Source organism: Corvus hawaiiensis, chromosome 14 (genome assembly GCF_020740725.1).
Source record: "Corvus hawaiiensis isolate bCorHaw1 chromosome 14, bCorHaw1.pri.cur, whole genome shotgun sequence".
Taxonomy (NCBI): domain Eukaryota; kingdom Metazoa; phylum Chordata; class Aves; order Passeriformes; family Corvidae; genus Corvus; species Corvus hawaiiensis.
Window position 1 is genome coordinate 8,001,744 of NC_063226.1, and position 21,644 is coordinate 8,023,387.

The 21,644-nt window shown below is 47.5% G+C and overlaps 2 protein-coding genes and 1 long non-coding RNA gene across 6 annotated transcripts in view; 2 read left to right on the forward strand and 1 right to left on the reverse strand.

Annotated features, from left to right (window-relative positions):
• Window positions 1–3,716: 3,716 nt before the first annotated feature.
• Window positions 3,717–16,150, forward strand: FRMD7 (FERM domain containing 7). 4 transcript variants are annotated; one of them, XM_048319347.1, is made up of 13 exons: window positions 3,717–4,403; window positions 8,385–8,489; window positions 8,837–8,879; window positions 10,106–10,184; window positions 10,847–10,944; window positions 11,073–11,187; window positions 11,381–11,528; window positions 12,671–12,766; window positions 13,052–13,215; window positions 13,441–13,509; window positions 13,606–13,681; window positions 13,848–14,376; window positions 14,480–14,608. In XM_048319347.1, exons 1-13 carry the CDS (start codon window positions 4,347–4,349, stop codon window positions 14,524–14,526), a joined length of 1,626 nt encoding a protein of 541 aa, XP_048175304.1. In that variant the 5' UTR covers window positions 3,717–4,346; the 3' UTR covers window positions 14,527–14,608. The 4 variants fall into 4 exon arrangements, with proteins under 4 accessions (XP_048175304.1, XP_048175301.1, XP_048175302.1 ...); XM_048319344.1 differs by having other exon boundaries at window positions 13,848–16,150; XM_048319345.1 differs by having other exon boundaries at window positions 10,151–10,184; window positions 13,848–16,150.
• A 1,210-nt stretch (window positions 16,151–17,360) lies between these two features.
• On the forward strand, window positions 17,361–19,205 carry LOC125333002. The gene is made up of 2 exons (XR_007206712.1): window positions 17,361–17,792; window positions 17,903–19,205. It is a non-coding gene; the product is annotated as an uncharacterized LOC125333002 (long non-coding RNA).
• Window positions 18,872–21,644, reverse strand: part of STK26 (serine/threonine kinase 26) — a 37,149-nt gene continuing 34,376 nt past the window's right edge. The window contains exons 10-12 of the mRNA XM_048318418.1: window positions 21,409–21,471; window positions 21,182–21,318; window positions 18,872–20,774 (exon numbers count right to left, since the gene is read on the reverse strand). Coding sequence (XP_048174375.1) covers window positions 20,750–20,774; window positions 21,182–21,318; window positions 21,409–21,471 — 225 coding nt within the window. The 3' untranslated portion in view covers window positions 18,872–20,749. The remainder of the gene's footprint in view (window positions 20,775–21,181; window positions 21,319–21,408; window positions 21,472–21,644) is intronic.

Genomic DNA, 21,644 nt, shown 5'->3' on the forward strand with positions numbered 1-21,644 from the left:
CACTTACCTTAGCTGCTGAAGCTGAAATAAAAATATAATCACAAGAATAAGATTTACTTTTATTCTATGATTTCTTGGGCATGAGATTAATTTTGCATTAATTTTGCCTTGGGTGGGACTGGGACAAACCTGAGAGGAAAACGCTGCTGCATAATGTCACCTTCTGATACCGAAATGCTGCTCAGAGAAGTCTTATCCTCCAGTAGGACGCTAATGGGTGAAACCCACCAAAACACAAAATAAAAAAATGCAATTATTTCCGTTTTCCCAGCGATTACTTATGAGTAATGAGTTTCAGCACAGTGATGTCAGATAGTTGGCAAGCAAAATTTGATGAAAATGTAAATGTATCATTGTTTATTATAGTCAAGAAATAATTTTGGGGCAGAAGTTTTTAGAAGGGCAGGACATGGCGAGTCAGCTCTAACTGTTGAGATATGCTGAAGATATAATGTGATTTGTGGAGTAAATGTAAAACAATGATCATTGTTAAAGGTTTAAAGGAAGGACCATGTCCCTGGACTGTCCCTAACAGGCACAACCCTAGTTTTTCCAGCTTGCTCCGGTATTTTTCTGCCTCACAGTTTAAGGGTCTTTCCTAGGACCTAACTCACATCCTCCCTGCAATTTCCAGCAAATCTTCATTTTCTCTTTAGCTTGGGAACACAGCTGATCCATTCTTCTGGAGTGGCCCTGCGTCAATCAGGTGATTGTTGTTCCTTTCTTCTCTTTTTAGCTAAACAAACTCAATTTTTTCAGGCTTTGTTTTTTGAAAATACTTTTTTAGGGGTATATTTCATAAAAAGTTTAAACCAATTGTTCTTAAGCTGGGACCTCAGCTGAGAGTGAAGACATTCCTCCTGGAGTGGCAGCAGGAATGTGGAAGGTACCCTATTCTGGAAAGAAATGTTCCTGTTTACAGTGTCGGTGCCATGCCTTGGATTCATTAACCAGGTGGGATATCCTGTGGGAGCCTGGAGCTGTTTAGAAGGACTTTGGCTGTGCCAGAGCCTGCTCTCAGTGATGCAGCCAAGAGGTGGGTTGCTCCCTGCCCCTGCAGTTGGGGGAGTTATGGCTGGGTGAGGAGGGAACGTGGATGTTCTCCTGGCAGCTCCAGTTGAGGAAGAGGAGGTGAAATGTGAGTGTATGAAAGATCACAGGTGACTAAAGTCTACCTGGGCAAGTCCTGTCTGGCATTTTGAGTGTGCACTTCTCTCTGCTCAGCAACGAGCTGGGTGTGGGTTCTTGCCTCTTGGACAGTTTAAAATCCCCTGGCAGATCTCTATTCAATGACTTTATCTATCCGTTTTCATTTCCTTTCCTCTAAACCCAATTTAAAGATAAACATGGCAAAGCCCAAGGGACAGCAGTGCACAGAGCTGCAGTGATGCTGGGGTAGCATGTTACGTCCCTTCTCTCCCAGAGCTTCTTCTCTCACAGCCTGCTCCTCTCTGGGGAGGCAGTGGGGATGTTTGGGGCATTTCCTTACCCATCCCCAGGCCCAAGCCAGAACAGCAGCTGAACTCGTTCACTCTCTGCCCAGTGACAATGGCTCACCATTCTGGGAGGCTCCGCAGGGTGTAGCTACAGTACTCAGCTCTCTGCCGTGTCCTGTGGGCTGCCCTCACCCCAACACCAATAGGGATCAAAGGAGAAATCCCCAAACGTCGATGTGAGTATTCTCCTTGGAAAAAGGGGCAATACGGTTTGGGAGGAAGGAAAGTTCTTATTTCTTGCTCTGCTCAGTCCATCCCAGCCAGCTGCAGGGTATATGAGAGGCTCAAGAAGACCCTGAGCCAATGCATCCGGCCTAATACGGGGTCAGATGCCCTCGGTGGAAGAAAGTCCTTCCTGGGAGAGCTGGTGCAATGCAGGATGGTGATAGCAAGGTCCAGAGTATTTAAAAACAATGGCTGAGCTGGCTGAGCAAGCTGCCCTGAAGCAGAACTCACTCCAACATGCTGCTGCTCAGGCCCCACCATGCTCTGGTGCTGCTGCTTGGGATCCTCTCCCCACCTGCCACTATGGTTGCGCTTGCCCTTCATGGGTTCTGTGCTTTCCTGCACTGTTTTCACATTATTCCCTGCCCCTGCAGATAAGGAGGACATACATACCAGGCTGGACTTTGGCACTGGCTCAGGCCAGGAGCTGGAATTACTCCTGGTGCTCCCCTTGTGTGCTGTTCTGGCTGGCCCCCAAGTCACCTCCAGAAGGAGATAGATGGGGGTAAAATAGGTTTCTCCTCTGCTCGGACAGCAACAATCTTCATGCCCCAAGGAAACCTTGCTTGTTCCACATGTCTTCTTGCTGTCCTTTAGTATCCTATGCCAAAAAGTTCTTGTTTATGTAGTTTGATCCTGTTTGCTGCTGCTGTCTCCATGCTGTGTCCATGGATAGCTTTATTAGGTGGCCAGAGGTCCTGTTTAACCCAACACAGCCTTATTCCTTCATAGCAAGGTAGTGAAATAAACTGGTTTTTGCCACCCACAACCTGACTGGCCAGTGCCCAGCTTCTAACAGCATCTGTGGAATCCAGGGTCAGCACCCCTGGCATGCCAGGAAAGCCTGTAGCAGAGAGACTTGGCTTCTTCTGGGCTTTGGGGGGTCCTCTATTGCACCCCCATACATCCCTTCTGCCAGTCCAGTGTCCCTGCTGTGCTCCCAGTGCGGAGCTGTGCCTGTGATGTGAGAGCCACTCAGGAGAGCTGCTCTTCTCCTTGGTGCCTGTCAATGTTTGACAGCACAAACATTTTAAACTGCAGAGGGAAAGTACACTCACAGCCCCCCGGATGGTTTGTATGTGATGCTGCCCTTCTCCTGACACAAAGAGCTCAGACCCCAGGGCCACGTGCAGCGCTGGAAATTTGGTCCTTGACATGGTGCTGGCATGTGGGCCATAGCCATCCCATCCTGGCAGTGGAGCTTGATGGACTCATCTGCTTTGTGGAGCAGCTTTGCAGGGAACAGCAGGTTGGCTTTGACTTTCAGGCTCCTTTTTGTCCTGGTTAGCAGAAGACTTATACATTTTTTCTGTGGATAAAACCTCTATGTTTGTTTTCTCTGCACCGGAGATGACAAGGTATTATGTTGCCCTGACAGTGTCTGTCCTGACAACCCCAGGAATATTAGGGAAGTGTAAGAGAGGCCATGGCGAATGGTCTGGAGTGACTTACAGTGGAAGTTTCAGCAGAAGCAGGCAAGGGAGCTCTAAATGCAGCTTTTTTGATTTGCCAAGCTGTGTTTCTATCACTCTGGGTCCCACAGGATCATGTGTGGTTGTGACTTTTTCCAGCAGCAACAATAATGATCCCCTATGACAGTCCAGTGCCTGCCTTTGGCACGGCTCAGTGCATTTCTTTCTGAAAATGGGGGCTGCTGCCCAAAGGCTGCTTTCACCCAGAAGCTCAGTGAGGGGGTCTCTGATGGGTGAGAGGAGCCAGGGGGGTCAGACAGCTCATCGTGGCCCTGCAGCACCTGGGGCAGAGAAGCAGCACAAATGTTCTCACCACCACATGAAGCGAGGCTGCCCACAGCAGCCTGGGCTGAGCCTGGGGGTCTGAGGGTGGGTGGCTGGCTCTGGCACCCCGAGGACGAGCTGATGAGTGGGGACATGGGCTTTTCAGATTTGAATTGGGAACCAGGTTGTCTCAAAGGCTTATGAGACTTCACTAAGCTGCTCAACCAGGATGTGAGCTGGGAATTAGGAGCAGGTTATCCTCTGCCTCTCCAGGAAGGACTCACAACTGGTTTTGAGTCCAGTTGGAAATATTTTCCACTCTCTGGTGAAGTACATCAGCCCACTGACACATCACTCAGTGGACAGGACACGATCTGCCCACCCCATGGAGCCAGGACAGCTGCCAGCCAGCTGCTCTCCCAGTGCGCCTTAACTAGAGCAGAGCAAAGGTGACACTCACTGCTGGGTGACTTTGGCAGGAGAGATGCTCAGCTCTTCTCCCCTAACCCTGTGGTACCAAGCATGGGTTGCTTTGCCCTTGCATTGCTCACTACCAGCTGTTTATCCCAGCCCAGTGTTTATCTCAGCCCCATTACTGCCAATCTTCCCCCTAATTAGTACACCCATAATTCACAGGCAGAAAACATCCTTTATTGCAGTGGTGACATTTAAACCAAGGTAGGTATTGGTTTGTTGCGGTATTTTTGAATTAGTTTTTAGGCAGTCAGCTTGTCTGCTCCAGCATCTGCTCCACATCTGTGACTGCAGCCTTCTCCATCCAGCTGAGAGGGAATTATGTGTGCAAGAGCAGTCAGGGCTTCCTTCCCAGCTCCTGGCGCACACCGCTAGAACTGCCGTCCCTGCCACACACCCAGCTGCATGCTCGAGGATGCTGCACCTGAAAGTTCAGTTCCTGGATGATTCACAGAAGATCTTTGTAGTTGATGTAAGTGGGTATCATATTCTTACTGGTTTTTTGGTGTTAATTAATAAGTCATTGCTGCTCTCAATAATTGCATGGTCTCTTATAGCTTCTGGTTTTCAGCTTTAAAAAAACACCAGCAAACAAACGAGAAAACCAATCTCAAATTCAAAATGAAAGGTTATAGTACTAATTGGTAAGTGGTTTTTTGGTATCAACACACTCCTACGCTCCTCTGTTATTGGAATTATTTATGAAGAAGGAGGAATGGCTTTTACTTATCTGGTGTCATCTTTAGTAAATCAGTTAATATGAAGTGATGGTCTTGACAAGTGTTGAGTTCTCTCATTTGTCTGGTTGCCAGGGTAAACATTCAGCAAGAAAGTAAAGTCTGGGAACAGAATAAAAATAGCATATTTGTCCAAGCTATCCCTGGCAAGAAACATCTGCACACATCTCTTCCTGGGCATTCAGTTGAAAAAGAAAACTGTGTGGTTTTGTGAATAGCTGAGGAAAAATCCTCAGCTGTATCTTATTTTCTGCATGGCAGTGTCCTACAACACACTGTGAATAATAATTCACATTTAACAAATGGTAGCTCTGAACTGGGTTTAGAATGTTAGGTATTAATACCTATGGTGTTAGATTTATGCATATGTGTATAGATATAACTAAAAGCAGATATGTCTTGACTGTGTGTTGGAAGCATCTTTTTACAAGTGTGATTGGACATTTACTGTTGGTTAGGGTTTGATAATCACAGTAGCTAATTGAATTAGCTAATTCAAGTAGATTTATTCTAGTACTTACCTGCATCTCCTGTGGGACCAGAGTGTTTAATACAAAACAGGCTTTTTGTCAAGTTTTGTTGCTTTTCTGATATGGTCCTTGTTCTCTGGTTTATAGCACAGCCTGAAAACTGCTCTCTTGGATGTACAGCTCCATTTCTTTGTGATAGTATTTTGCAAAAAAGTGGATTATAAAGCAATTCCATCCCTTGATACAGTATGGAAATTGTTTGATTTAGTTTAATTAATCTATCCTAGTCCAGGAGACAGCTTAAAAATGAGACTAGTCAATTTAAAATGCCTTCCCCTCCTCCCCCCATTGATTAGATCAGGTCATAGTGAGACACAATTTAAAAGATGCTGCTGGTACAATGTTGCTGCATTTTTTTCCATCTCTGTTTTCTTATTTGCTTGAAACACAGCACTATAGCTCTGCACAACATGTTAGTGCAGCAAATCGCTTCCATTAGAGGAACTCCTGGTCATTTCCTTTTTTAGCATGCAATGGTATTGGAAACCCCTTTTAGGCATTTCATGCATTTGCTGCTGTGTGGGTACAACAAATGAATAGCTGAATTAGCGACTTCTCCAGTACAAAAGGACTGCTTTGGGCTAAGTTTTGAGCAGATATTTTAAGCAACTCTTCCTAAACCCCTTCTGACTTTAGAAAGCTCTTTTGAATGTGGAGTACTTCAGTATAATGAGAGGGAAAAGGACAAAAGAGAGAAAACACAGCAGGCCTGATTCCCCCTGCACCTCATGCTCAGTGTAAACATCTCTACCTGCCTCACATGGGTGTCACAGCTGCTGGCATGTGCAACAAGGTCTCATTTCCAGGCTGCTTTGCATGAGAACAAGTTCCTCTCCTGGTGCTGGATGCTGACCCAGGAAGGCTTCTGCCTTCATCTGCATCCTTGCTGACAGTTGGGACTGCTGAGTTTCCAGGATTTCTTTCAGCTGAGCACTGGAGTTGGTTCCCAGGATGACAGGTCTGAGCCCCCAGGGCAGGGGAAGGAAGGGGCTTGGCAGATCTCTGAACGTCCCCACTGTGTCCTCCCTGCTGAGCACCCCATGGCTGAGCCTGGGATGCTGCTAGGCAAACCAAACAAGCCCAGAAAAACCAGTTGCTGAGGCTGAGTGAAGGACAGAGTCTCCTGTGGTCATGTGTCCCTTGTAAAGCTGGAAATTCCTTGACAAGGAGGTGTGTGGGGCTGGTAGCAGAGGAGCGAGGGCACAGGGAGCCTTAGGGCTTTTGGTGCGTGACACCATGTGCTGGCTGCAGCACACCTGTTAGGGCAGGCATCTCCCAGGGTGGTGGGAAAAGATCACACCAAATCCCACGAGCTGTTGCTCACTCTTAAACTACAGACCTGGGTGTAGCAGCCTGTCCTATGGGGAACGCTACAGATAGGGGCTTTGCCGTTGGACTGCAGGTGCTGCCAGAGTCCCTCTGGGCACAGGGTCGTGTGTGTGTCCCATGTCGCTATCTACCTCTGGAAGTGCCTCTGGCTTTCTGATTCTGCTCACAGTCCCAGATGCTTTCACCGAGGAGAGGAGGAGCCGGTGCAGCCTCTCATTTTCACCTTCTACTCTGAGGTTTCTGCCTGTGGTTGCTCACCTGGTCCTGCATCATTCTCTGAGGCACATGTAGGCTTGGACATGGGACGAACAGCTCCACACGTCATGCTTCTGCCTTGCACTGTGCTCCTCCAGCACAGCACCCACCTCTCTCACTTGGTGCAATGCACGGCTGATGCTGCTGAGCATCACTGTACCCCAGTGCTTGAGGCAGCACTGGCCTCAGCACCCCAAAATCCGGGACAGGACACCTGCAAGCAACCCTCTACAAGAGAAAGGCTGCTTCTAAAGCAGCCCCTGCAGCAGCAGGGCTGTGTCTCCCAGTGAGCAGGTTTTCCTGGGTTTGGGACTGTTCCTGTCCCATGGTGCTTGCCCTGGGTAGTGGTGGGCTTGGAGCAGAGTGGGTTGCTCCCAGCAGACATATGGTAGGTAAAAACCCAGTAGTGCTTGTCCTTCCTGGCTGCCTGACAAAGGCCAAGGCCTTTCATGCTAGAAAATGCTAGCTTGGAAATAAACATTTATAGTTGTTTTAATTACCCTTGTGATCCAGTAATTTTGAGGAGAACCAGGAGTGCTGCAGAACGAGTACTGTTATTACGCTATCACCTTTCTGCAGCCTTTCAGCACAGAGACTGCAATTTCATGCCAGAAGAAGCCCTGAAAGGTGGTTATTAGTGCACATCACCACCAGAAGCCAGGTCCCTCCAGTCCTTGCTGGGAACAGCCACTGCCACAGGGAGCTGCAGCCTCTCTTCCCCTCCATCACCCAAAATGCCATAATTTAGCAGCTGTCTAACCTGGCCTCTCTGCTTCAGCTTGCTTTTGCAATAACCCATACTTCTTTTTGGTCTGCTTTTGACAAACTGATGAAGGCATATCAGGGTTTTGATGGGGTGGGTCACTGCCATCTTAATTTTTGGTGCTGTCTGGAGCATTTTCCAGAGTCAGGGGTCTCCTGGTTTGTTCTCCAGCTGTGTCATACAGCACGGCAACAAGTCAAGAAAACACCCTCCAAGTGCTTCTGTTTACTGGGAATAACTACATCCTGGCCTCCCTTATCAGCATGTAGTGCCACTTAATTCATATTGCTAAAACTCACGGATGACTCAGAGCCCATGGCACAGGATTTCTGGTCCTGTTGCTGTTAATCACCATTAACCATAATAGTAGCTCATCCCCGGTTGTTGGGGCACACGGACTCACTGCACATGTTTGAGGTCTGCTCCTGTTGGCTCTTAATTAAGCACGTTTGCCACGGCTGTCCCTGGTTCAGGCAGGTGCTGGTCCTGGGGATCACTCACTGGTTTGCCAGGGACAGAACTGCCCAGACAGTGATAGTTGCAAACAGTGAGTCAAAACAAGGTTTCTTTTCTCTTGCTTTCCTTTCTGGTTTACGTTAATAAGGGAGAGAAGTGATGGGAAGGAATCTGATTTCCAAAAGCAGGGAACACAGCATGCAGTTGTCCTATTGTACATGCTGAAGACAACAGCATTTATTGAGTAAGGTATTGCTGCTACATGGTCAGGAAAGGGGTTTGAAGGCAGGGAGCTGAAGCTTCTCCCTGTCTCTCTGAAATCCCATCATGGCTGCTATCAGCATTGCCTAACCTGTTGCTTCTGTGCTGTGTTTGTTTGCCAGCAAAAATCCTGTGGGAAAGCGCTCTTCAACCTCACCTGCAGCCACCTCAACCTTGCAGAGAGGGAGTACTTCGGGCTGGAGTTTCACAGCCAGGCTGGGAACCAGGTGAGTGCAGCCAGCAGTGCAGGGCCCCGGAGCAGCCATCGCCTGCATGGCTGGGGGATTGTTAGCACCTCCCTGAAATTCCAAATGGAGAACTTAAATAGAAAGTTTTGGTATGATGGCAGAAAAACCTTGAAGATGGGAGTTAGGAGGGGCATCACAAGCCCCAGTGATATCTACAGCTCATGGGGTCTATCCATAGCCATCCCTGTGTGGCTGCCCAGCAGGACACTTGTCACAGCAGCCAAGCTGGCCAACAGTTTCATTTTGCATTCCACCATGGTGCTGCGACTTTTATTCCCCATCGGTTGTGCTGTTTATTCACCCAGCTCTTCACTGCTTCATTTCAGGTCTGGTTGGAACCACTAAAACCCATAACAAAGCAAGTCAAAAGTAAGTATTTCAAGAATAGAATTCTTCTAAATCACTACCAGTGACAGTCTAGCACAGACACATTCATGCAATGTTGTTGCTTGGGGACAGGATCTCTAGCTTCCAGCACTTACCTGAGCTCATTTTAGAGGGTGAGGCTGGGCAGGACTGTTTGCAAGGACACCTCAGTCCATACAAAATCCCATGGAAATACCACTGCCTTTGCAATCTGGTATCTGCACCCTTTTAGGCTGGAGCTGTTCATAACCTGACAGCTTGGCAGAGGAGCAGGGGTGGCTGAGTGCCTGCATGGCCATGCTGGCAGTGTGACAGGCGCTGCTCCTGCATGCCCTCCTTTTCCCTTTGCAGCTCAGAGCAGCCCAGGCACCTGCATAAGGCAGGGTCCCCCCTGTGCCCTGCAGGCTCTGCCACTCCTCCCCAGCCCCACAGAGATGCTGCAGAGCCTGACCTGAATTCCTGACCTCCTCTACCATGGCCTTGACCAGTGTTAACATAGTGCCCCTTTCAGCACAGGCCTCTTTCCATCCCTGTAATATTTTCCCCAAGTACACAATGGCTGGGAGGTGACTGAGAGCTTGAGGCCATGAACCCAGTCTTTGCCATGGGGAGGCTGCAGAACAGTGTTTGCATGAATTTCCCTGAAAGAGGAAAGCCTGATAAGGAGCCTTCTCTTTCTGGGTGCACCACAATTGGAATTATTTCAGGCACCTATTTCCTTTACCATGTGCCTTCTGGGTGTTTTGTGGCAGTCAGTGCTTGCATAATTGCCTCCCTCCCTCCACGCACTTTGCCTTGGGCTTGGCTGCTTTTTCTCACTCATCCCACAAAAAACCTTTGCCCAAGCAGCCTCCTATGGGAGCTGTTGCACCTCAAGTGTTTGGAGGGCTGAGTTTAACACACAGCCTCAGTGATGGCAATTACACCAAGGCTCTGGCCATGCTCCCTGGCACCATTTCATGGAAACCCCCTCCCAACAGGCATTTTTGCAATTTAAAGAATTGCTGGGGCATTTTCTCTTTAGTACTCTTTAGATATAGAAATCCCTATTTTCGTCCACTGGTAATACTGGGGGCCTGGGCAGGCTGGTTTTGGGGATGGGGGGCAGTCTGTAAGTTTGTAAGGGTCCAGATTAATTTACTCTGTAAGGAGGCAGCATGTGTAAAGAGAGTTGTAAATGTTCTCAATAGACATGTAAAAGAAAACTTATGAAGATGTTGTGTTTTAAGATCCTAAGGAGGTTCTTTTCAAATTTATGGTGAAATTTTTCCCAGTGGACCCTGGCCACCTGAGAGAAGAACTGACCAGGTACAGCACTTGTTTTATTACTTTCTTACCACACAGTTCTGTGTTTTTGCAGTGTGTTAATTCTTTATCCACCGCAGCCTGTCTGTGAGCAGTGATTATCCTAAGTATCCTAAGTATACTGTTTACAGAACAAAACCAGAGGATATCTTTTCTTGATCCTCTGTTTTTAAACACAGTCCACTTGAAAGATCAGCTGTCTTATGAGGCTGCAATTTGTTTACTGCCAAATGCTTTAGCAGTTGGGCACAGAGTCTGACTGCTCAGTCCAGCTCCTGCCTCAACCTGTGTTCTGAAAGAACAACTTCAGTTTTATTTTTAAAAATTACATTGTTAGCTCTTACAATTTTAGAGAAAGCATTGCAAACAGGGACTAAGAATAAAACCAAGACAGTGCTTCTGCAGAACGTCAGCCCAAAGAGAGGCAAATGCCCTCCAAAACAGAAAGGAATGTTAATTCTGAAATCTACTAATGAACATTTCAATGTACAGGGATGTACTGGTCATGGTGGTGCCCAGCTGCAGCCTTCTGCAGGGGCTGCATGCTCCTCCTGTGACCCTGTGGACGCGTATCCCATGGGTTGAGACATGGGAACAGGCATGGCCCTCGTGGTTCAGCCCAGCACCCAGTTCCCCCCAGGGCATGCTCCTGTCCCTCTCTACAGGTACCTCTTCACCCTCCAGATCAAGAAGGACCTGGCACAGGGGCGGCTGCCCTGTAGTGACAAGAGCACGGCGCTGATCATCTCCCACCTGTTGCAGTGTAAGGGCAAGCAAGTGCCTGCAGGGACAGTGCCCCTTCCCTGGGGACAGGCTTTGGCTGTGTAGCCAGGGGTTCCCACTGCACTGACCCCTCACAGTCTAATCCATGCTCTCCCTGTGTCCCCAAAGCCGAGGTGGGTGACTTCCATGAGGAGACAGACCAGCAGCACCTGGCCACACACAGGTACCTGCCCAACCAGGAGTACCTAGACAACAAGATCATGCACTACCACCGGAGACACAGGTAAGGGCTGCTCTATACCACTGCCATTCACACAAATCCCCTGATGGAGTCTGCTGACAGGATGTTCCCATCAGCAGGCAAGGCGGGCAGTGGGGTGGGTGTGATGCCAGCACATACAAAATGGCATTTTTTTCAGCCCATTTCAGCATCTGCCTTCTCACTCATGTTGCTTCCTGTGCGTTCATGTCTCCAGAGGGAAGACGCCTGCCGAGTCGGACATTCAGCTGCTGGACGTGGCCAGGAAGCTGGAGATGTACGGAATCCGCCCGCACCCCGCCAGTGACGGCGAGGGGACACAGATCAACCTGGCTGTGACACACATGGGAGTGCTGGTGTTGCAGGTGACCCCGGGGTTCAGGGGTGGCTGCCAGCACCCAGGCGGGGTGGCCTCTCCAGCTGGAGGTGACCCTTCTCCGCTTAGAGTGTTCCAGACTCTCTCAAATCCTACAAGAGGGCATGTGTTCCACAGACCTCGGGGGTGAAGTTGATGCTCTGGGATGTGGCTGTGGGGCTCAGCCCCACTGTCCCCCAGCACCCACTGTGTGTCACTGAACCTTCCCCAGCTCTGCTGGCCCTTGTCCCATGAGAGTGGTGGCCGTGTGAGCACATGTTCCATGGCTCTGTCACATGTGTTCACCGTGGAATCTTCCAGCAAAAATAGCCTCCCACGTCTGTGCCATTACGTCACGCTGTAATCACAGCCGAACTGCACAGTAAATACAGACTTCCTCATAGCCAGCACGAGGCAGTGCTCTGCTCCTACACCAGCTGATTTCAACCTGGGAACATCTTGTCACAGCAAAAAGAAAAATAAACCAAACATAAAACCTAGCTGTGGGTCTGCTGTTTGTAATTAGTGCTGCCAGACCCGGTTATTTTTTCAGAGCCATAAATGCCCCTCACGCATGCTTAGAGCATTTGTGAGTCCATTAAAATCTGGGCTCTCCCAGAAAGCTGAGAGAGTCCTGGTGCCACAGAGTGGAGTAACACAATTTATCCCGGTTCTCCCATGACAGTGTTTTGTAGCTGCATCTAACTTATTGCAAAATGGTAACAGGATAAAGTGTGCTTGCAGCCTGCTTAAAGCAGGTCTAAAGGTGTGGGGGTGAGCTGAGCACTGCTACACTTCCCAGCAAGGGAGGGGAGAATCTTATTTCTTTGGAGGGGTGATTCTGCCATGACATTTGAGCTGGCACAGATAGGACTCCCTGCCTTGACCTCTCTGAGGTTTGTCTTAGCATCCTGGAGTTTTGCAAAGAGCTTCAGCAGGCAGAGTTAAGCCCTGAACCTCAATTTCTACTTGTAGAGCCAGCTGATGAGGTGGTCAACACCAAATCCCAACACCCTTTCCCCAGACCCCAGCAGGTCCAAGAGCTGCATTGGAGTCTCATGCAGTGTCCTGTGAGCTCAGGCCTTGGCCCACTGCATTTCTGTATTTATAGGTTGCTCCATCCAGCTATAACTGCTGTGTTTGTTCTTGCAGGGCAATACAAAGATCAACACCTTCAACTGGTCCAAAATTCGCAAACTGAGTTTCAAGAGGAAGCATTTTCTGATCAAGCTCCATGCAAACATCTCTGTAAGTACCACGCCACAGGCAGCTGCTGGGCTCAGGAGCAGACAGCTGTGGATGGAAGGTCAGCCACACAAAGTCCCAAATTTTGCATAAAATCCATTCCTGCTGCTCATGGGTGATGCTCCTTCTCCTTGAGTGTGACATGTGCTAGTCCTGTGTCCCCAGCGATGTGACAGTGCACTGCCTGGAGCCACTGACAGCCCACATGACCCTTTAGGGGTTCAGGAGGGCAAATGGCAGAGCTTGTCCCGTGCCCCTGACACCGGCTGTCCTGTCTCTGGCACACAGGCGCTGTGCAAGGACACACTGGAGTTCACTATGGCGAGCCGGGACACCTGCAAGGCCTTCTGGAAGACATGTGTGGAGTACCATGCCTTCTTCAGGCTCTCTGAAGAGCCCAAGTCAAAGCCCAAAGCCCTTCTGTGCAGCAAAGGCTCCAGCTTCCGCTACAGGTAAATTCCCAGGGGAAAACCGAATTGCTGGAGCCAGGAAGGGTCTGGGGATGTCTCTGAGCCTCCCCTTTATGTTAGCCCTGGCTGAATCCGAGGGGGTGATAACAGCTACTTCTCCTGGAGACACCCCTGCCTCAGTCCTGCTGCATCCCCTCATGTGGGGCACAAGGCCTACCCAGGGCTGGGGCTGATAGTGCTGCTCACATTTCTCCCTCCATGCTGCAGTGGGAGGACTCAGCGGCAGCTGCTGGAGCACGGGAGGAAGGCTAAGATAAAGAGCCTGCCCTTTGAGAGGTACTGGGGGCATGGAGTGGGGGCAGTGCCTGAGGGGACTGGGAAGAGGGGAAGGACCCTCCTGGCCATACATCCACCCATGCTCTTGTACTGCAGGAAGCACTGCACATCCCGCTACGATGAGAGGCAGTGCCGCTCCTCCCCAGACCTTCTGACAGATGTATCAAAGCAGGTAAGTCTCCATGGCATCAACAATATTTCCGTGCTAAGGTCTTGGCATTGCTGCCCCAGCTGGAGGAGCTCAGCTGCAGGCCAAGCCAGACCCTCAGCTCTGGGTGCTCTCTTCCCATCCTGCTCTGGGCACCCATCTGACACCCACCCCTCTGTGCCCCGCCCAGGTGGAGGAGCTGCGCCTGGCCTATGGCAGCCGGGGCTCGTACCACGCCAATGGAGTGCATGCCTCTGAGCCCACCCTGGACAGCCAGCGTCGGAGCTCCACCATGGAGGTGAGGTTTGCCACTGAGCTGGAGCACTCCAAGACTGAAGCATCCCCCACTTTCCTGCCCCACTCCAAAAGCTCGTCTGCTTTCCCCCTGCTCTACGCTGAGCTGGAGATGGAGCGGGCATGGGAGCCCATCGACTTCTTCGGAGCCAGGAATCCCTTGACATCCTTTCGGCCCCACCACCAGTTCACTGGGAACAGTAAAAGCACCTCTGTGGGCAACATGCGGGAGGTGAGCACCCGGCCACTGGTGTACATGGATACACCCTGTCCCCTACCCATGGTGGCCCCGGCCCCGCCAGTGCTCTTTTATCTGGACAGGGCCCTGCAGTCTCCATGCCCTGTACCAGCTTCTGGTGAGGACACAGCAGGACAGGCTGGTGCAGGCAACCCCGTAGCAGCAAAACCCCCTCGACAGAGCCCAGGTGAGACCCAGGCTGGGCAGTTCCATTGTGAGGCTATAGGCACAGCTATGGGCACAAGCATGATGGGGAAGAACAGGTCACTGGCTCACTCCTTCGATTACAGCCTTCAGGAGCAGCCTCCCAAGCGGTCTTGGAGCCAGTCAGACATGAAAACCATCTGCTTCACCTATGGCTCCGAGTTCAGGCCCCTGGGGCCGTGCCCCGCACTGAGCAGCCGGAAAGGGGGTGTTTATTGGCATGTCCCAGCCCAGCAAGGGCTGGCTCCACGGCCACGGCACTCCACTGAGCGCTACCTGGGCAGCAGCACTGAGTCCAGTGACTCTGACTCGGACCTGCTGGCCACTGACTACTGCTCCCTGTATGGCCGCGTGCTGCGCTCACCCATGGCCCGCGTGCGGCTCTCCTCGGGCAGTCTCCAACTGGATGAGGAGGATGAGGAGGTGTCCTTTGCCACCAGCACTGCTGAAGAGAGGGTTTCCAGAGGGGCCTCCAAGTATTTCACCTAGATGCCTGACACCAGACAGAAGGAGCAAAGGTGGCTGGTGCTGACCCAGGGTCAAAGAATGGTGACACTGTTTGTGGGTCTGCTTACAGCTTATGAAACATTGATGGGATTGTGTTGTGTGAGTGCTCTTAGCTATAGAGGATGTGTTAATGGACATCAGGGTGTGTTCAGAAGTATTCAACCCCTGTACCACACTTGGAAGGTGGTTTGCCTCTGCCACCACACTTTGAGAGGGGGAGTCTTGCTTCAGCCACAGAGGCCAGGGATTGCCTAAAGCCCTGCTAAGCCCTTATGTCCTGCCCAAGATGATGCTTGGAGCTCAGCTGCTGGAGTCTTCTTTGAGGGGGAGGGAGAAAAAGAGACTTCTCACAGAATAGTTTCAGCTGCTGCTTTTCCCAGCTCCAGGGAAGCACACTGGAGGGAGGGTGTTTCAGGCCTTTTTGGAGAGGAGCAGGATGTTCATGAGAGGCTGCTCCTAGAGCTGATGCCATGTGGACAGGGAAAAAACCCCAGCACAGAGCCCATCTCCTCCACTTGCCTCACCTCCCTCCAGTGCTGCAGGGGGCACCTGGTACTCAAAGACAAGGCTGTGTGGCTGTCTTCTCCCTGGACAGTTTAATGGATTATCCTCCCCACAAACATCTGAGCAGCACTTGTCAAGCTTTTAGAAGCACCCCATGGTGAGCACTGAGAAGTGGGTTCATACTGTAGAGCTGTGCTTTGCTTAAGCCCATCAGCCATCAGCTCCTGGCAGCACTGTGACAGCCCCAGTACCCCAGTGCTCTGCTTAAATTTGAGGGAGAGAGATGCATAAGGGGGTTTTTTGGGGTCCTTTACTGCCCCAAATCAGTCCTCAGTTAAGCAGCAGGAGAAAGATATCAGGATAAAGATATCAGGAGCAGGTAGGAAAGGAACAGGCACCTTCTTGGAAATACTTTTATTACAAAAACTTACTATTACCCTAAACCTACATTAAATCTACTGAGAAATTTTGAGAATGATGACACCTCCCTAAGATTTTATGGGAGGATCTTGATAATTTTCTTTAAGAACAACCCTGTAAGTCTTTGTAGGACATGACTGTAAGCAGCGGGACAGCCAAGAAAATCCACGGTGGAGAAACCACTGCAGCCCTGCTAGAAAGATTTCAGAAACAAGGAAGCTGGGACAAAAAAAATAGATTAAAATGCAAAAAGAAGCGGGCTTATGGGTCCTGCGCACTCTGCTGTCCTTTGTTTTAGAAGGTGGACAATAAAAAACAGTTGTTCACACAGGAGTTTTCAGTTCCTCATTCTGCCCTGTGAAATCTGCACTCCCCAGTCCTGCAGGCACACCCACAGCACACCTTGCCCTGCGCTCCCCAGTTCCTGGGCAGCCCTCAGTGCTCCAAGGCGCTGGTTTCCCTCTCTTGCTCTGCTTCCTAGCTCCCTCTGTGCCTGTGCTGTCCCAGCAACTGGGGAGACTTGTGGAGATCCCTGAACGCTGCTGGAAACGGCCACATTCTTGGTTGGTTGCCCAAAGAAATGCATTAGCCCAACAAGTGAGTACATTTTAAGGTTTTTCTCCTAGTTACCCTGTGCTGAAGCTATGACCTGCAGTGATCCCTCATGCTGCTCTGGCAGATGTTCTATTGAAAAAAGGGATAATCTTTCTGGCTAGAGGGTTGTTTCTTCCCCATTCCCAAAGCTCTGTACCTTGGAAAGAGCTTTGAATCACCATTCATTACAACATTTAAGAATGGCAGTCTGTGGGCACAATTTGGTAGAGGGTTAAAAAACCAGCAGTATTTCAAACACAGGCTGCACACAGCCCTGGGATCTATCCCACAATCCCTGTTAGCTCCTCAAAGCATGTGGATACACAGGTGAGGGCTGGCCCAGGTCAGCTTTACCTTGAGCATGTCCCAGAGCAGACATCTTCCCACCATGAGAAATTGTACAAACACCCTGCCCAAATCTTCAGGAACTGCCAGGTCTGGTCTTCAAGACTATGCTGGGAAAACAGCATCGAGAGGAAGAAACAAGGACTTGGGAACTATTTTTCGGTTTTTCCATGGACTAGGGAGCACTGGGGCACAGCATGAGCACTGTGCCTCAGCACCTCCTACACATGGTCAACAATAGCAGAGCACAAAGCAGCTTGTCAGTAAGAGACACAAATTGACCTCCGAGCTGAATTCATTGTGTAAGCCACTTTCTTGGGACTGACTAAAATTAAGGAACAATCCCAGTAAGCAGTGGCTTACTTGTCAAGGAACAACGGAAACAACCCTTGACCAAGTCTTTCCCCTCGGTCCCTCCTCAGCCCTATTCACCCCCAAGATAAGCACCTGTTGAAGCGACTGTGTTTCCCTAGGGAAGAAAAAAGAAGGATGGAGAGAGGATGTGGAAAGATCTGGTTTGCTGGTGGTAAAAGACAAACAGCAGTACCTGGAAAATGTAAACTGTTATAGTCCTTGCACAAAGGATTATTGAAGGGGAGAAGGCACAGCAGTGTCACAGTGTGAAAACATTAAGCTACTCAGTGCATTCAGAGAGAAGTAACTGGTTTATATAAAACAGATAAAGGTTTAGACAAAATAGATAAAGCTATGAAATAAGCCAACATACATACCACTAAAACTTTTCAAAGAGGAAAATAATTTTATTCCAGTGTTAAGTCATAAAACAGTGTGATAAAAATCAGACTTTTAACAATTGCTAAACTTTGTGCAAACACATGAAAACCTACACATTCTCCTACTCAGCTGTCGACATTCCAAGGCAACAGCAGGTGTGATGACACTACACTGACTGCACAGAAATGAATAGAGGGGTCAGAGACCAAGGGCTTAAAGAATGGTTGCATTGATAAAGGACTCATCTACCCAAGAACAAACACATTTCTCTATTCTGAAATTCAGACTACTTTGGTAAGATTACTTCAGCAACAATTCTTCTCAATCTACAGCAGGAAGCCTGGCAAACCAAACGAGCAAGAAGATGGATCCTGTATTAATATTTTGATCTATCTTTCCATTAGGTATCTGCCAGCAACAGAATACTGCTGATTAAGTTACACAGTTCATCAATAATTAACACCTGGGTAAAAGACAGCTCTTCTCTGGAACCAGCAATACAGACATCCCTTCTTAGGAGCTAATTATAAACTTACGAGGCACAGAGACTTCAGGCATATGCAGCACAGTGAAAAAAACCTTCTTGAATGGACTGTGCTCCATGAGAGTGAGTCTGTTTTGCACACATGTGGGTGAGTTTTTCCCATGCTGTCCCACGAGGTAGGTATACATCCCACTCATTCCACAGGAAAAGAAAAGGCACCATAGTTCAGCAACTAATAACAGTTGTATCTCAAACATGTCACGTTCCAATTTCCTGTGTCATTTGCTAATCCCACCTACTCAGAATTATTAATGGAGTTGCACAGATTAAAGATCCCGTGTCAACAGGGTAGAGCCACCAGTTAGAAACTCAGGAGGAATTCCCATCAGCTCTTCCCTCAGACTCTCACAGAAAAAGAACACCTTAAGGGAAGTGACATGGAAGTAAAAACATGTTTTTAATTCTGAAAAATTTATATGGAGCTCCCTCAAGTGAGATTTGTGTTGAGGGTGCCGAGGTCAAAGTTGAGGGAGCTGTGGCACAGGCCTTTGTGACCCTTCACAGCCCCATGCCGAGGCCAAAGGCAGTCAGAGCTGTGACATTGCTGCCGTGGTGGCACTGCTGGACATACCTGTCTGAGCTCACACATCCTGGGGTCTCCCCTCTAGAAAAGGAACCAAACAGAACCCCAGGACTGCTCCATCCATTCCCTGGGGCATAGCAGCTGGCAGGTGTCCTCTGCACAAGGACCGCGTGGGACACCCAGAGCTTTGCAAAGCACCCACGCAGGGAACACCCTTCTCAGAACACAAGTCTGTGACAGACACATCCACACCTCTGCACAGCTGTTGAAATCCAGAAAAAAATGATGCACAACAGAACAAGCTCATGAAAGTTTGCGGAACTTAAATATTTATTTTTAAACCATTTAAAACCCCCAAAAACATTGAAATGAGCCTCATCTATAAACAGATTTACAAGACTAACAACTACAGAAGCTAGAGGAGCACTACAATTTGTTTCTGTGATGCAGTTATTTTGTAAATCTTCAGATCAACTGTATTTACAACTTTTGCTGCTTTTACATTTATAAAAATATTTATTTAATCCATAACATTATTGTTTTCAAAAACTATTTCCAGGCTTTTTTCTCAGATATAAATTCTAATTGAATTTCAGTTATATAGCAGATGAAAGTTTTAAACAGAAACTTTTTTTTAAAATTAAAACAAGGAGTTAAAAGTAATTTTTTTACAGTGTAGGCACCATTGAAAATAATTGTCCTTGGCATATCTAACCACCATCTCTCACGAGTGTCCTTTATATAAAAATGATGTAATGGCAACATTTGAGGAAAAATGCAGTATTTACTTGCACACCATTACTTTTTCAATATTTGGCAGATAAATTTCAGATTTATTAAAATTACTTTTGTGCAAAAACAAAATGTGCAGGTCTGAACCATAAAATAAACACACTCAGCCTTTATCAAAAATAAATTTACACCAACAGTTCCACAGCTAAATACTGAAAAACAACCCCAGTTCAAAACTTCAGCATAATATACATACTGGGTTGAAAAAGGGAAAAAACCAAATCAAAACAAAACAACAGAAGAGATTACCCATCTAGCAGTACCATAAATATATAACTGAAAGCAACTTTATAGTCTTACCTACTTTTTATGAAAAAAATCACTCCGTACTGCACAGTACTACCTTTTTGTGAAAGAATATCTATAACTCAGGTATTTGCATATTAACTGGTAAATACATATTTAAAATACACTTTCAGAGAATTATAAACAAATTATGTTGATGCATGGTATTTAATGTATCTCAGAACAAAAATGTGTATAAATATATTACAGGAGAAACAACACCACCACAACAGAACGCTGGTGTTACACCGATACCTGCGTGTGAGGTATGTAACATGTGACGCTCGGCTTCTCTGGCTCCCTTCCACCCAGGCATGTATACTCAGAGGAAAAAAATTAAGTTAAATTGGACTTCAGGTTTTGTCCATTATTGCCAAAAGCCCCACCCCCTCAACTGTATTGCTCTAAATTTTCCTACCATGATGATATAAGATTGAGTTACTACTTCAAAACCTGTTCTAAAAGGTAATACACAGACTGTACATCAGGATAGACCTGTTGCTACATATCACCTGCAAACTATTGACATATTGCTCTCAAATATATTTAATCATAGAGCTGCCTAAAATACTGTACCAAATCAGAATTAAAAGAGATACTCTTGCAGGTTTGTTTTTCATGCTGGTTGAAGCAGGTGCTACAGCAATACCCTTGCCACTACATGTTTTGAATACGCTTGTGAAAAAGCTATTTTTCTCTGAAGCTTGTTAGTGATTTACAAAAGTTTAACTCATGAATATAAAAGAGCTGTACAACTCCACGTACAGGAACAAAATAGCATCAAAACATACTGTACTTGAACATTCTATTAACTGAAGTAATGGTTATTTCTAAAAGCAAAACTGCACCTCAACATTTATCAGATTAAACGGGTGAAACTACAATATTAAAAGTTGTTCTTTACAAAATAATTTCCTGAAAATATAAAACCATGTGCACTGCCACAGAATAGTTGAGTAGGTTCTTTCAAATCCTCAATCACCATCAATATGTTGCAAAGATCCAAAAGGCACAAGGAGCTCATGAGCTAAGCACTGCCAAGCCTGAAGTAGTTTTGGTGGGTTTCACTGGGTCCATACGATACAGCAGTCAATTGTGTGAAGTTTCTTAGGATGAGTCATTAACAGAAAATCTACAGATAAAAAATGCAAGTAAAAAAAAATTGTTAATTATATTGTTTCAGTTAGGCAAACAGCACATAAATACTTCTGCATCACTAAACTAGTATGTGCCTTCATCTCAATGGTTCATAGGAAAAAACCCACCAGAAGGGACATTCTCAAGAGAACATTCCTAAAAGAGGTAAGAAAAGGATTCTGTCTCCCCTACTGCCTGTAAATATGCTTAAGAGAAACCTGCAGGCTAAATTAAAGCAGCAAGATATAGCAACTACAGTAAAGCTGCAGCACTTCAAGACCAGATACAGTAAATAGTCACTATTAGTTTAAGTCTCAAACAGAAGTGTTACCTATAACTACAAAGCTAAAGGTTTAAAGCACTGGACACAGCAGATCTTTCCCTTATCACTGAACTACTTACTTCTGAAATTTCTCCATAAGTTTCTTCACCATCTTATCTGTGATCCCTGGACACGTTGCTTCTGCCACATTGATGCTTTTCTCAAGTTCCTCAATTGCTTTCTTTCTGTTAGCATTATTTGTGTCCTGCTGCTTGAGCTGAGGAGCAAACCAAAAAAGATAAAAGTCAGGAAAGTTGTTAGACATTTGGCTAATACTTTCAAAGAAGATTTTTACACCAACACTTACCTCAGCAAACACAGGTGTGATTATCATAGTTAAACAACTCAGGGTTTTAACAAGATCCTGATCCTAGAAGTTAACAAATAAGGATTACATCAGCATATTCCCATACAACATACACACTGCCTCTAACACAGCACATGTGATTTTGGAAGTTGAGTTAAATTTAACAAAGTGCTTAAAATACATTACAAAACCCACAAAGGCACAGTACATCAACAAATGTTACAAGATGTTGAAAT